This window comes from Schistocerca americana, chromosome 7 (assembly GCF_021461395.2).
Source record: "Schistocerca americana isolate TAMUIC-IGC-003095 chromosome 7, iqSchAmer2.1, whole genome shotgun sequence".
In the NCBI taxonomy this organism is placed as follows: Eukaryota; Metazoa; Arthropoda; class Insecta; order Orthoptera; family Acrididae; genus Schistocerca; species Schistocerca americana.
In genome coordinates this window covers 258,733,625-258,749,585 of record NC_060125.1, presented here as the reverse complement: position 1 = coordinate 258,749,585, position 15,961 = coordinate 258,733,625, and the positions used below count along the sequence as shown (strand labels likewise).

Genomic DNA, 15,961 nt, shown 5'->3' with positions numbered 1-15,961 from the left:
CACTAAACAGCTTTGTCTTTGATAAGATAACAGTCGATGCGTAAATTTTATCTTTGACAAGGATTATCTCTGCTTATCATGTGTACTCCAGCCACGCCCCTTCTTCTCAGACGTCCAGCCCGTCAGTCAGCAAGACACAACGGTGGAGCAACGTCTATGAAGACGTTCAGCGCAGAACAGTTTCGTGGACCATGACCTTAAACCCCGAAAGGTTTACCACCAGCAATGTCATCCGGGCGTGAAAGCCTTCACTGTAGTACACTGCCTAGGAAAGTAAGTGAAGCACTCAGAAGACATGACTGAATGCCAGTATAACTTCAACAGGTATGTGAAAGATTCACAGTTGAATTCTCTGTGAGAGAACGGGCATCAGAGCGAATTACTGCGCTTCATGTTTACTGCTGTTAACAGCCGTGTATAAGGGTCATGAACAGCGTCAGATACTGGAGTTCACTGTGAAGGAAACGGAGCGGCCACATATTGGTGTTAGATATCATTGTTAGCATCTGTCACATTTTGAAAGTGGGATTATTGTCGGTTCTCCAATTCCCCAGCTGGTCGAATCGTGCAATATTCAGATTTTTCGGGCATTCATGTGTGTGTCTTGGCGTTGGAATGGATGGGAATATGATGGAGGGGACTGCCGAGGACGAGCTTACCATGAGAAAAAGATTGAATAATCAACGAAACAATAAAATTCTACGAGTCGGGGCGTGGAATGTCAGAAGCTTGAATTTGGTAGGGAAACTAGAAAATTGGAAGCGAGAAATGCAAAGGCGCAATCTAGATATAGCAGGAGTCAATGAAGTGAAGTGAAAAAAGGGATTTCTGGTCAGATGAGTATAAGGTAATATCAACAGCAGCAGAAAATGGTATAACGGGAATAGGATTCGTTATGAACTGGAAGGTAGGGCAGAGAGTGTGTTACTGTGGACAGTTCAGTGAAAGGATTATTCTTTCCAGAATCAACAGCAAACCGACACCGACAACGATAGTTTAGGTATACATGCCGAAGTCGCAAGCTGAAGATGAAGGGATAGAGAAAGTGTGTGAGGATATTGAAAGGGTAATACAATATGTAAAGGGAGATGAAAATGTAATAGTCATGGAGTACTGGAATGCAGTTGTAGGGGAAGGAGTAGAAGAAAAGGTTACAGGAAAATATGGGCTTGGGACAAGGAATGAGAGAGGAGAAAGATTAATTGAGTTCTGTAAGAAAACTCAGTAATAGCGAATACTATGTTCAGGAAAACGCCGGGTGATACGGGAAGATTTCAGTTAGATTACATCATGGTCAGACAGACGTTCCGAAATCGGATACTGGATTGTAAGACGTACCCAGAAGCAGATATAGACTCAGATCACAACATAATAGTGATGAAGTGTAGGCTGAGGTTTAAGACATTAGTCAGCAAGAATCAATACGCAAAGAAGTGGGATGCGGAAGTGCTAAGGAATGACGAGATACGCTCGAAGTTCTCTAAAGCTATAGATACAGCAATAAGGAATAGTTCAGTAGACAGAACAGTTGAAGAGGAATGGACATACCTAAAAAGGGCGATAACAGAAGTTGGGAAGGAAAACATATGTGAAAACGAGGTAACTGCGAAGAAACCATGGATAGCAGTAGAAATACCTCAATCGATCGATCGAAGGAGGAAGTACAAAAGCGTTCCGGGAGACTCAGGAATACAGAAATACAAGTCGCTGAGGAATTAAATAAATAGGAAGTGCAGGAAAGCTAAGACGAAATGGCTGCATGAAAAATGTGAAGAAATCGAAAGAGAAGGGATTGTCGGTGGGACTGACTCAGCATACACGAAAGTCAGAACAACCTTTGGTGACATTAAAAGCAAGGGTGCAACGGGAATTCCACTGTTAAATGCAAACGAGAGCACGGATAGGTGGAAAGAATACATTGAAAGCTTCTATGAGGGGGAAGATTTGTCAGATGTGATTGAAGAAGAAACAGAAGTCGATTTAGAAGAGATGGGGGCCCGGTATTAGAATCAGAATTTAAAAGAGCTTTGGAGGACTTGAGATCAAATAAGGCTGGAGGGATAAATAACATTCAATCAGAATTTCTAAAATTATTGGGGAAAGTGGCAACAAAACGACTATTCGCGTTGGTATGTAGAATGTATGAGTCTGGCGACATACCATCTGACTTTCGGAAAAACATCATCCACACAATTCCGAAGACGGCAAGAGCTGACAATTGCGAGAATTACCGCACAATCACCTTAACAGCTCAAGCATTCAAGCTGCTGACAAGAATAATATATAGAAGAATGGAAAAGAAAATTGAGGATGTGCAAGATAACGATCAGAGAGAAGCAGTTGTAATGTTGCGTTAATAATGCAAGCAAAACTGTAGAAAAATCAAGACACATTCATAGGATTTGTCGACCTGCTAAAAGCGTTCGACAATGTAAAATGGTGCTGAGAAAAATAGGGGTAAGCTATATTGAGAGACGGGCCATATACAATATGTACAACAGCCAGGAGGGCATAACAAGACTGGACGACCAAGAACGAAGTGCTCGTATTAAAAAGGGTGTAAGACAAGGTTGTAGTCTTTCGCCCCTACTGATCTGTACATCAAGGAAATAAAAGAAAGGTTTTGTAGTGGAATTAAAATTCAAGGTGAAAGGATGATACAATTCGCTGATGACATTGCTATCCTGACTGAAAGTGAAGAATAATTAAATGATCTGCTGAATGGAATGAACAGTCTAATGAGTATGGATTGAGAGTAAATCGAAGATAGACCAAGGTAATGAGAAGTGTTAGAACTGAGAACAGGGAGAAACTTAACATCAGGATCGGTAGTCACGCAGTAGATGAAGTTAAGGAGTTCTGCTACCTAGGCGGTAAAATAACGAGTGACGGACGGAGCAAGGAGGGCATCAAAATCAGACTAGCAATGGCTAAAAGTGCATTCCTGGCCAAAAGATGTCTACTAATATCAAATATCGGCCTTAATTTGAGGAAAAAATTTCTGAGAATGTACGTCTGGAGTACAGTAGTGAAACATGCACTGTGGGAAAACCGGAACAGAAGAGAATCGAAGCTTTTGAGATGTTATGGTACAGACGAATATTGAAAATTAGGTGGACTGATAAGGTAAGGAACGAGGAGGTTATGTGCAAAATCGGAGAGGAAAGCAATATGTGGAAAACACTGATAAGGAGGAAAAAAATGGTTCAAATGGCTCTGAGCACTATGGGACTTAACATCTGAGGTCATCAGTTCCCTAGAACTTAGAATTACTTAAACCTAACGACATCACACACATCCATGCCCGAGGCAGGATTCGAACCTACGATCGTAGCGGTCGCGCGGTTCCAGACTGAAGGGCCTAGAACCTCTCGGCCATACCGGCCGGCTTATAAGGAGAAAGGACAAGATGATATACGTGAGGGAATGACTTCCATGATACTAGAGGGAGCTGTAGAAGGCAAAAACCGTAGAGAAAGACAGAGATTGGAATACATCCAGCAAATAATAGAGGACGTAGGTTTCAAGTGCTACTCTGCGATGAGGAGTTTAGCACAGGAGAGGAATTCGTGGCGGGCCGCATGAACCAACGTGCATGGTTCCATCCATCAGGTTACATCAACACAGACAGCAAATACTGGGCTGTAGTAAGTCCCATACAACCGGCGAAACACCACTACATGATGAAACAGTTGGAGCTTGGAGCGCGGTGTCGGCTCCTTTCCAATGTTCCCCTGCCTTCCGACGACAAGTAATGCACTTCGTGCACAAACCTGTGTCATTTCGCACCATTGTTCGACGACTAGCAGCCTAGCAGCAGCTGCGCTGGGGTGTTACTGTCCCATGCGTAGGCTTTCCTTAACACTACAACGCGATCGGCTGCATTTGGAGTGTTGCCCTGACCGGGAAGAATGGACCGCTAGAGAAGAACGTCGCTAACAGTTCAGCGATGAATCGCGGTTATGCACTGTCCCGGATGACGATCGCTGGCGACTAGGGGAGAGGTTCCATACCGCCAGTCATTTAGAGAGGCGCAGGAGTGTTACTCGTGGTTGGGTAACCATCGTTTATGGCTTCAGATCGCAGCTGACAGTTATTGAGCCAAATCGGTCGGCAACATCGAACATGACAGACATCCTGCATCCTCATGTGTTACGTCTCGTTTGACAGCATCGTGGTGCCGTTTCTTAACTGAACAATAGTCATCTACAAATGGCAAGTGTCTCTATGAACTGTCTGAGTGAAGTTGAGGTACTTTTGTGGCCACAAGATCTTCATATCTGTCTCTGACACAATGCGTGCGGGGCAAGTACAGAAGTCAATTCCGTCCCATGGCCAACATTCAGGGTATCAGGGACGACTAACAACAGTTTACCTCGGGAGAGAACACAGCAGTTATTTGACGCACCATCAATCCAGGCCACAGGGGACGAAAGGACATACTTATAAGTGGACTCAAACTGCCAGGTTCTTTGCAAATTTGACTCGATTTTGTAAAGATTACACACGCTCTCAGCCCGTGAAGTTTCATTGTGGATCCTCTTCTACCACTGAGTGCTTAACTTTTTTTTTTGTTAGGAAGTGTGTATGGGAACGGCTTTCTGCGGAGGGCTAGTATTTGCATTCGCAAATGCCGCCTTCCCTCCCCCCTCCCCTTCCCCCGCGTTTGCCAGGGTGGTATTCTACGAAGATGAGTAGACTAAATTCGTTACGCCACCGCCGACTCACACACAGAGAGACATATTTTTGGCGGACACTGAGTTTCCATAGATCGCTCTTGAATACATTCGCATCAGCAATGGCGCCCGAGGATTTCCGCCGTACGAAGTCACCCTCGTCATGCCAATGATCTCGTCAAAGAGGGCGGAGGAGCAGACTCAGGTTAAGGCACTCTTGCCCTTGGTGTGAGGAACTGCCTTTAAAAGACGGAATAATCAGCAATGATCACCGGCATGAGGTTACAGAAGGCAATGGAAACCAATGCATTAAAGATACACAATGAATATCCACAGGACATGTGGCCTATAATTGAAAAGGTGGCATGATGATCTCTCCATTGGGAAAAGATTTCAGATTAGTACGCGCATTCTGATCTACAGGAGGAGACTGCTAAGAGAGAGGTGACCATGAGGAACTGATTGAATAACTAACGAAAGGGTAACATTCTAAATGTCCGGCATGGAATGTCAAAAGTTTGAACGTGGTAGGAAAGCTAGAAAATCTGAAAAAGTAAAGAGGCTCAGTCTAGTTATATAGTATGTGAAGTGAAATAGAAAGAAGACAATGATTTCAGATCAGATGAGTATAGGGTAATATCAGAGATAGCAGAAAATGGTATAACGGAAGAAGGATTCGTTATGAGTAGGAAGGTAGGGCAGAGATATCGGGTTACTGTGAGAAGATCAGTGATAGGGGGTTATTCTCATCAGAACTGACAGCAAACCACCACCGACAACAATGGTTCAAGTGTACAAGCCGATGTCTCAAGCAGCGGATGAAGAGAGAGATAAAGTACATGAGGATATCGAACGGGTAGTTCAGTACATAAAGGGAGATGAAAATCTAATAGTCATGGGGGATTGGAACGCGGTTGTAGGAAAGGGACTATAGCGTTACAGGAGAATATGGGCTTGGTAGCATGAACGAGAGAGGAGAAAGACTCCATTCTGTAATAAAATTTCAGCTAGTAATAACGAATACTCTGTTCAAGCATCTCCTTAGAGGGAGGTATACCTGGGAAAAGGCCGGGACATACGGGGAGCCGGCCAGAGTGGCCGTGCGGTTCTGGGCGCTATAGTCTGGAACTGGGCGACCGCTACGGTCGCAGGTTCGAATCCTGCCTCGGGCATGGATGTGTGTGATGTCGTTAGGTTAGTTAGGTTTAATTAGTTCTAAGTTCTAGGCGACTGATGACCTTAGAAGTTAAGTCGCATAGTGCTCAGAGCCATTCTTGAATATACGGGGAGGTTACAGTTAGGCTACATCATGGTCAGGCAGAGATCCCGATATCAGATATTAGATAAGTTCTCTGAGGCTATAGAAACTGAATAATTTAGTTGGCAGCTCAGTTGGAGTGGGATGGACGATCACAGAAGTTGGGAAGAAAAACGTAGGTACTATGACGGTAAATGTGAAGAAACCGTGGATAACAGAAGCAATACTTCAGAAGGAGTTCAAAACTGTGAAGAAAAATATAGAAGTATTAGTCAATAAGGAACGAAATAAATAGGAAGAGCAGGGAAGCTAAAACGAAATGGCTGCATGAAAAATGTGAAGAAATAGACAAAGAAATGATTCTCGGAAGGACTGACTCAGCATATAGCGAAGACAAAACAGTCTTCGGTAAAATTAAAAGCAAGGCCGGTAACACTAAGAGCGCCATGGGAATTCCACTGTTAAATGAAGAGGAGAGAACGTATAGGTGGAAATTATACATTGAAGACCTCTATTGAGGGGAGCGGGAGGGGGGAGATGACTTGTCTGATAACGTGATAGAAGAAGAATTTAAAAGAGCTTTTGACAACAGAAGATCGGATAAGGTGGAAGGGATAGATAACATTCCTCCGCAATTCCTAGTATCAGTAGAGCAATTTTCCATAAACGAGTATTCACGTTCGTGTATAGAATGTATGAAACTGATGATATGCTATCAGGGTTCCGAAAAAACATCATACTCAAATTACAAAGAAAGCAAGGGCATATAAGTGCGAAAAGTTTCGTAACATCAGCATAACATCTCATGCATCAAAGCTGCTGACAAGAAAAATGTACAGAAGAATGGAAAATTGAGGGTCTGTTAGATGACGATAAAGGCACCCGAGAGGCAGTTCTGATGTTGCGGTTGATAATGGAAGCAAGACTGAAGAAAAATCAAGATACGTTCATAGAGTTCGTCGATCTGTAAAAAGCATTCGACAATGTAAAATGGTGCAAGATGTTCGAAATTTTGAGAAAAATAGCTATAAGCTGTAGGCTATGCACAAGAACCGAGAGCAACATTAAGACTGGTAGACCAAATACGAAGTACTCGGATAAAAATGGGTTTAAGACAGGGATGCAGTCTTTCGCATCTTCTAAATACGCTGCGAAAAAGCAATGACGGAAATAAAAGAAAGGTTCAGGAAAGGGATTAAAATTCAAGGTGAAACGATATCAACGATAAGATTGGCAATGACAGACTGACTGAGTAACAACTTAGTTACCACTTCTTTGACTTGAAAAATTGCCCAAAACTGTTTGAAGAGTCGTAATTTATGTTAACCAGTTGGTGCCCGGCGAATAAGCAAGATCAGTTCGGTAATCAGAATGCATTTTCCTAATGTAAATCGACTGTGTATTGTCTCACAATCTTATGATAAAATAATATGCCAGTACACAACAAAACGCGCGATTTCATCTGGCTTCAGAATTGAAATCATAGCTAAGTAGAACAGAATATATCATTGGAGGCCCAAAAGAGTATAAACATTACTATCATAGCTACAAGAGCTATAAGGTTTCTCGTGTTTCAATAAAGACAAATGCTGTTATTCGTGTTTCTTCCTTTGTTGTTTAAGTGAGTATAGTGTACACCAGAGCGTAGCGTCAATGGCAACACTAGCTTTTTTTTCTTGTCATTTCCTTTAGTGTCATAAAGTTGAACTCTTCTTCAGAGATATCCTGAAGATGTTCCAAATTATGTCCTTTCAGTTGAGTAATGATTTGGTACCTAGCTAAGAACAGCTTTGTAATGGTCCGTCAGGTTGCGAATAATGTAGTGGATAGAGCCATGACTAATGTTCAGTTTTCCAACAATTTTATGTTTCTTTTCTGTCAGTTCGATAATATCTTGAAATAAGAGAGCTTTTTGGGATGCAGGCAGCCAGTGACATGCCCAACTTTTCAACTTTCTGTGCCACTAATATATCTGCTGAACCAACTATAAAACATGCCAGTGTCTTACTATGGTACTTCAAAAATATGATACCGCGTGATGCTCGTCTCTGGCACTTGTTTCTCTAAATTTGATTATGATGGACGGCAGGATGATCCCTTACGAAATATCATCGTCCGTTTCGTCCTGATCTTTCCCATTCTCGAATCGTGCCCAGTCTTAATGGCTTCATTATCAACGAGGCATTAAATCTTAATATTCGTCTCTCGTCCCCTTAAAGTTGATGACCTTAAAGGTCACTAGTACCCCTAACTTAATGGTGTTCATATAACTTACTTGTAAGAACAGCTAAACTTCAACCTTCTAATGTTATTTCTTATCTGAGTGTAGAAATGGGACAATACGTAAGTAGCGTGCTACAAGTTGGGACTATGGAGTAGACCGGAAGCGTGTTCGGATAGCTGAATCGGTTAAGGCGACCACTCATGTAAAACGGGACATCCTGGTTGGCGTCCAGGCTCAAATGGTTCAAATGGCTCTGAGCACTATGGGACTCAACATTTGAGATCATCAGTCCCCTAGAATTTAGAACTGCCTAAACCTAACTAACCTAAGGACCTCACACACATTCATGCCCGAGGCAGGATTCGAACCTGCGACAGTAGCGGTCGCGCGGTTCCAGACTGAAGCGCCTAGAACCGCTCGGCCACACAGGCCGGCTGTCGTCCCGGTCCGGCACAAATTTCCACTTGTTGCCGCTGAACTCATTTCAGTGGCTGATAGTGGCCGATTGCAGAATTTCTATTTCATTTCATCATGATCGTACATATTTGTGATGTAAACGGCAAATTCGTTTTCCTTTTGTGGCAGAGAGCCTTCGCAGAGCGCTACAGGAGCTGAAGCCAGCAGCAGTGATGTGCGAACGTCCGACAGCCGAGACCGCTTCCGACGCCAGGCCGCCTGGGTGCCCCCTCCAGCTGCTGGGGGCTGCCGAGGCAGTGCCTGACGCTCTACAAGTGCTGCTGACCAGCGCCCAGGCGCTGCAGGGAGACAATCTGAGGCCCGCCATCGCGCTCCTCACGTCTGGCACCACGGGGCAACCCAAGCTCATTCGGATACCTCGCCGCAGTATAGCTCTAATGGTGCACGTACTCACGTAAGGCTAATTAACCGCACATATTTCGATCTTTGGTAGTTGATAATCCTCCCAATAAACTAAACATGCTGTGCTTTGAAAGCTGCACAGCTCATAACAGTTGTAGGATTAGGAAATTGACTACTGGCCATAAAAATTGCTACACTAAGAAGAAATGCAGATGATAAACGGGTATTCATTGGACAAATATATTATACTAGAACTGACATGTGATTACATTTTCACGCAATTTGGGTGCATAGATCCTGAGAAATCAGTACCCAGAACAACCACCTCTGGCCGTAATAACGGCCTTGATGCGCCTGGCCATTGAGTCAAACAGAGCTCGGATGGCGTGTACAGGTACAGCTGCCCATGCAGCTTCAACACGATACCACAGTTCATCAAGAGTAGTGACTGGCGTAGTGTGACGAGTCAGTTGCTCGGCCACCATTGACCAGACGTTTTCAGTTGGTGAGAGATCTGGAGAATGTGCTGGCCAGCGCAGTCGAACATTTTCTGTACCCAGAAAGGCCCGTACAGGACCTGCAACATGCGGTCGGGCAATATCCTGCTGAAATGTAGGGTTTGGCAGGGATCGAATGAAGGGTAGAGCCACGGGTCGTAACACATCTGGAATGTAACGTCCACTGTTCAAAGTTCTGTCAATGCGAACAAGAGGTGATCGAGACGTATTACCAATCGTACCTCATACCAATCACGCCAGGTGATACGCCAGTGTGGCGATGACGAATGCACGCTTCCAGTGTGCGTTCACCGCGATGTCGCCAAACGTAGATGCCACCATCATGATGCTGTAAAAGAACCTGGATTCATCCGAAAAAATGACGTTTTGACATTCGTGCACCCAGGTTCGTCGCTGAGTACACCATCGAAGGCGCTCCTGTCTGTGATGCAGCGTCAAGGGTAAGCGCAGCCATGGTCTCCGAGCTGATAGTGCATGCTGCTGCAAACGACGTCGAACTGTTCGTGCAGATGGTTGTTGTCTTGCAAACGTCCCCATCTGTTAACTCCAGGATCGAGACGTGGCTGGACGATCCGTTACAGCCATGCGCATAAGATGCCTGTCATCTCGACTGCAAGTGATACGAGGCCGTTGGGATCCGGCACGGCGTTCCGTATTACCCTCCTGAATCCACCGATTCAATATTCTGCTAACAGTCATTGGATCTCGACCAACGCGAGCAGCAATGTCGCAATACGATAAACCGCAATTGCGATAGGCTACAATCCGACCTTTATCAAAGTCGGAAACGTGATAGTACGCATTTCTCCTCCTTACGCGAGGCATCACAACAACGTTTCACCAGGCAACGCCGGTCAACTGCTGTTTGTGTATGAGAAATCGGTTGGCGACTTTCCTCATGTCAGCACGTTGTAGGAGTCGCCACCGGCGCCAACCTTGTGTGAATGTTCTGAAAAGTTAATCATTTGCATATCACAGCATCTTCTTCCTGTCGGTTAAATTTCGCGTCTGTAGCACGTCATCTTCGTGGTGTAGCAATTTTAATGGCCAGTAGTGTATGTCACACATCATGTAATGATAAGCTTTTAAATAAATCTGACATTGTAATACCAAGAAATACAAATTGCACATAAAAATTTTGGTGTACCATACCAACATGAAGACAAAAACGAAGTATCTTTATTTTCTCTGAAATTAGTCTTTCGTTGCAGTACATCTGTAAACGTCGATAAAGATAATTGAAACTGACAGCGGGGGTCTGTGTTTATAATCCAAAGTTTCGATGTTACGTTTACTTAGATGTTCACAAAATTTGAGGCAACAACTGTGCGATTCGGTTATGATGTTTAATCAGCGCATTCGCGAACTGTTTCGTAGCATCATGTCTCATACCCTGTGATGACTGTTCGCAAATAAGACCGATCTCTGACATACGTGTCAAGTTAAATCGCCACAAGATCCCTTCTTCATTCTCTTCTGATTGCCGTTAAGCTTTTGCGGCACCAATTGAAGACAGACCTATCTCTTATCGATCTTTCTGACAACTGAATCATTTGACGTCCTGCTAACGTAGATAGAATTTGTGTGCTACTCTAAATTTGACACTTCGGCTGATTTCATTATGGCGCATTCCTGTTCTAGATGAACACTTGTGGTACCTGTCACCCATTTTTTTAGGAACGCTTAACGCTTACTAACGACATTCGTTTGTTGGCTGATGATGAGACTATATTTTCTTGAAATCAATTTTATATAGCTCCAAAAGAATTTTGTGACATAGAGGTGTGAAGAAACTGATATTACTATGGAAATAAACAAATTTTTCTTTATCAGATTCCGTTCCACAAACCGTCATCACTTGCACACTCGACAATTTGTGAGAGAGTTTGATGCTAGTGCCTTGCTCTGCTGCTCACAATTAGACTGGACGACGAGTGTTAGACCGCAATGCATTCGAATGACCGCAGAAATTGTCAATATTACTCCCTTTTGGGGCATGGGTTCAACTACATTTTTGGTATGTGCCTGAGAAATATGCTGTCACTTCTGCAGCAGAAGAGTGTAAAGCTGATGGTCTACACCTTCTACATTATATTATTTAAGACAGTCATGCTGAGTGGAAATGAAGATAGTGGAGCACATGGGCTTTGTTTTCAGGTATTATCCTCAGCTTGTACCACGTCTGCTGCCAACGAACAAGTAAATAATTGCGATAGCCCATAGAGATGTTTGATTTGTCAGTGTCACTAAAACAGATCGTACTAAATGTCCATGTTCCTTTGCCTCTTAGACGCCAAACAACTGATGTAAATCAGTTTTATATAATTCTGATTTTCATGAAAGCCATCGATCCAACAAAAAGTTTAGAAGTTTTTGCATAAGAATCGGGCATACTTTCAAATTTCACGCAATCTGCAAATGCAAAGAAATTTATTATATTATCGTAATTAATTTGTGACTTGTCGAACACAGTAGGCAGAACCATTCGTGATATTTCCTACGTTTGAAGGTTAAGGCGTATTTTAACATTTACTGGTTTGGGGCTTGTGTTCATAGCATTTTGTCATAAGTTTAATAAACACAAGAGGTGCGCAAAACAGAGACTTAATATCCCAGTATCCAATTTCCCACCGCCAATAACTATTCCAGGTATCCTGCTACGCCACTATATCCACATTCCGCCTCCATCCCTTATCCATCCTCTCCCGCCGGAATATTAACCAACTGCAGTAGTAACTGGGTGGGCTGAGTACACTCGCAGATAATTTACCAACATTTTCCATTTTTTTAATAAAAAAGATAACTTGAGCACACTAGGGGGTAATTTGCTGACCAAACACGCCCACGAGATATATAAATGATTAAACTTTAACCGTAAGGAACTGTATTAAAATTTTGTAGAACAACTCTTTTATCATACGGAAATCAGGAGTCTTCCTTAACTTGTTTGTTAACAATATTTTTAGTATCTGCATCTCTGGTAATCTGGTTGTTCCCCAATTTTATCTTTTCTCTAACTTCGTTCTCAGCTAATTTTATCATAGATTCACCATTCAGCTTTTGAATATTCTTATAGTTTAAAGTGAAACCCTTTACCTTCAGCACTGTTTTTTAATCATGTTTCTCATAATAATAGCTTTTCGGGTCAGTCAAAGCCCAATCTGTAATCCAGTTATTTCCTCATTCATCAGTCCATTCGCCTGTCATACAAACTTTTCCCACAGTGTTTTTCCGATTGGCAATATATACTACAGAAACAGTATCAAAATATATGTCAGATTCTCCAAATTTATCTAACATATTATACAACCTAAGCCTTGCATTTGATGTAGTGAATGTTGCTATAAAAATATTTGTGGATGATTTTACACATAACAATCCTTGAAATTGTATTTCATTTGAACCATATCGTCGTTATTGAACTTTATATTATCTAATCGTTCATTCAAAAGTATCTCATAAAATTATTGTAAATCTGTCACATACTCAGACGTACTCATATTTTGCCTTTGTTCAAATTTTCCCCATAAGGAATTACGACATATCTTAGCAACGGCTCGGTTTCCAGGATTTTCCATTATTCTGTCAGAATCTAAGTCAATATCCAATTTCTCTCTAACTGTTTTGATACACTCTTCATCAGATTTGAAATTATGTGAACTGGTTTCCAGTTTTATTTTCATAGAATGTTACACATACACTCCTGGAAATGGAAAAACGAACACATTGACACCGGTGTGTCAGACCCACCATACTTGCTCCGGACACTGCGAGAGGGCTGTACAAGCAATGATCACACGCACGGCACAGCGGACACACCAGGAACCGCGCTGTTGGCCGTCGAATGGCGCTAGCTGCGCAGCATTTGTGCACCGCCGCCGTCAGTGTCAGCCAGTTTGCCGTGGCATACGGAGCTCCATCGCAGTCTTTAACACTGGTAGCATGCCGCGACAGCGTGGACGTGAACCGTATGTGCAGTTGACGGACTTTGAGCGAGGGCGTATAGTGGGCATGCGGGAGGCCGGGTGGACGTACCGCCGAATTGCTCAACACGTAGGGCGTGAGGTCTCCACAGTACATCGATGTTGTCGCCAGTGGTCGGCGGAAGGTGCACGTGCCCGTCGACCTGGGACCGGACCGCAGCGACGCACGGAAGCACGCCAAGACCGTAGGATCCTACGCAGTGCCGTAGGGGACCGCACCGCCACTTCCCAGCAAATTAGGGACACTGTTGCTCCTGGGGTATCGGCGAGGACCATTCGCAACCGTCTCCATGAAGCTGGGCTACGGTCCCGCACACCGTTAGGCCGTCTTCCGCTCACGCCCCAACATCGTGCAGCCCGCCTCCAGTGGTGTCGAGACAGGCGTGAATGAAGGGACGAATGGAGCCGTGTCGTCTTTAGCCATGAGAGTCGCTTCTGCCTTGGTGCCAATGATGGTCGTATGCGTGTTTGGCGCCGTGCAGGTGAGCGCCACAATCAGGACTGCATACGACCGAGGCACACAGGGCCAACACCCGGCATCATGGTGTGGGGAGCGATCTCCTACACTGGCCGTACACCACTGGTGATCGTCGAGGGGACACTGAATAGTGCACGGTACATCCAAACCGTCATCGAACCCATCGTTCTACCATTCCTAGACCGGCAAGGGAACTTGCTGTTCCAACAGGACAATGCACGTCCGCATGTATCCCGTGCCACCCAACGTGCTATAGAAGGTGTAAGTCAACTACCCTGGCCAGCAAGATCTCCGGATCTGTCCCCCATTGAGCATGTTTGGGACTGGATGAAGCGTCGTCTCACGCGGTCTGCACGTCCAGCACGAACGCTGGTCCAACTGAGGCGCCAGGTGGAAATGGCATGGCAAGCCGTGCCACAGGACTACATCCAGCATCTCTACGATCGTCTCCATGGGAGAATAGCAGCCTGCATTGCTGCGAAAGGTGGATATACACTGTACTAGTGCCGACATTGTGCATGCTCTGTTGCCTGTGTCTATGTGCCTGTGGTTCTGTCAGTGTGATCATGTGATGTATCTGACCCCAGGAATGTGTCAATAAAGTTTCCCCTTCCTGGGACAATGAATTCACGGTGTTCTTATTTCAATTTCCAGGAGTGTAATTTTTAAACAACGTGTTGCTTTTATCTCTAAAATCCCAAACTTCATGTTGTTGTGGTCTTCAGTCCAGAGACTGGTTAGATGCAGCTCTCAATGCTACTCAATCCTGTGCAAACCTCTTCATCTCCGAATAAATACTGCAACCTACATCCTTATGAATCTGCTTAGCGTATTCATCCCTTTGTCTCCCTCTATGACTTTTACCCTCCACGCTGCCCTCCAGTACTAAATTGGTGATCCTTTGATGCCTCAGAACATGTCCTACCAACCGATCCCTTCTTCCAGTGAAGTTGTGCCACATACTTCTCCGCAATTCTTTTCAATACCTCCTCATTAGTTATGTGATCTACCCATCTAACACTCAGCATTCTTCTGTAGCACCACATTTCGCAAGCTTCTGTTTTCTTCTTGTCCAAACTGTTTATCGTCCATTTTTCTCTTCCATACATGGCTACACTCCATACAAATACTTTCAGTAACGACTTCCTCACTCTTAAATCTATCTTCGATGTTAACAAATTTGTCTTCTTCAGAAACGCTTTCCTTCCCATTGCCAGTCTACATTTTATATCCTCTCTACTTCGACCATAATCAGTTATTTTGCTCGCCAAATAGCAAAACTCCTTTACTGCTTTAAGTGTCTCACTACCAAATCTTATTCCCTCAGCATCACAAGACTTAATTCGACCACATTCCATTATTCTCGTTTTGCTTTTGTTGATGTTTATCTTATATCCTCCTTTCAAGACACTGTCAATTACGTTCAGCTGCTCTTCAAGGATCGTTGCTGTCTCTGACAGAATTACAATGTCATCGGCGAACCTCAAAGTTTTTATTTCTTCTCCATGGATTTTAATTCCTACTCAGAATTTTTCCTTTGTTTCCTTTCCTGCTTGCTCAATATGCAGACTGAACAACATTGGGGATAGGCTACAACCCTATCTCAGTCCCTTCTCAACCACTGCTTCCCTTTCATGCCCCTCGACTCTTATAACTGCTATCTGGTTTCTGTATAAATCGTAAATAGCCTTTCGCTCCATGTATTTGACCCCTGCCACCTTCAGAATTTGAAAGAGATCAACATAATCAAAAGCTTTCTCTAAGTCTAAGTCTACAAATGTTAGAAACGTAGGTTTGCCTTTCCTTAACATAACTTCTAAGATAAGGCTTAGGGTCAGCATAGCCTCACATGCTCCAACATTTCTATGGAGTCCAAACTGATCTTCCCCGAGGTCGGCTTCTACCAGTTTTTCCACTCGCCTGTAAAGAATTCGTGTGAATATTTTGCAGCCGTGGCTTATTAAACTGATAGATCGGTAATTTTCACATCTGTCAGCACCTGCTT

General features: G+C 43.8%; 1 protein-coding gene across 1 annotated transcript in view; it reads left to right on the top strand.

Annotated features, from left to right (window-relative positions):
• The window catches only part of LOC124622615 (4-coumarate--CoA ligase 1-like), a 203,063-nt gene that overhangs the window by 107,587 nt on the left and 79,515 nt on the right, over positions 1-15,961 (top strand). The window contains exon 3 of the mRNA XM_047148380.1: positions 8,744-9,029. Within this exon, the coding sequence (XP_047004336.1) occupies positions 8,744-9,029 (286 nt within the window). The remainder of the gene's footprint in view (positions 1-8,743; positions 9,030-15,961) is intronic.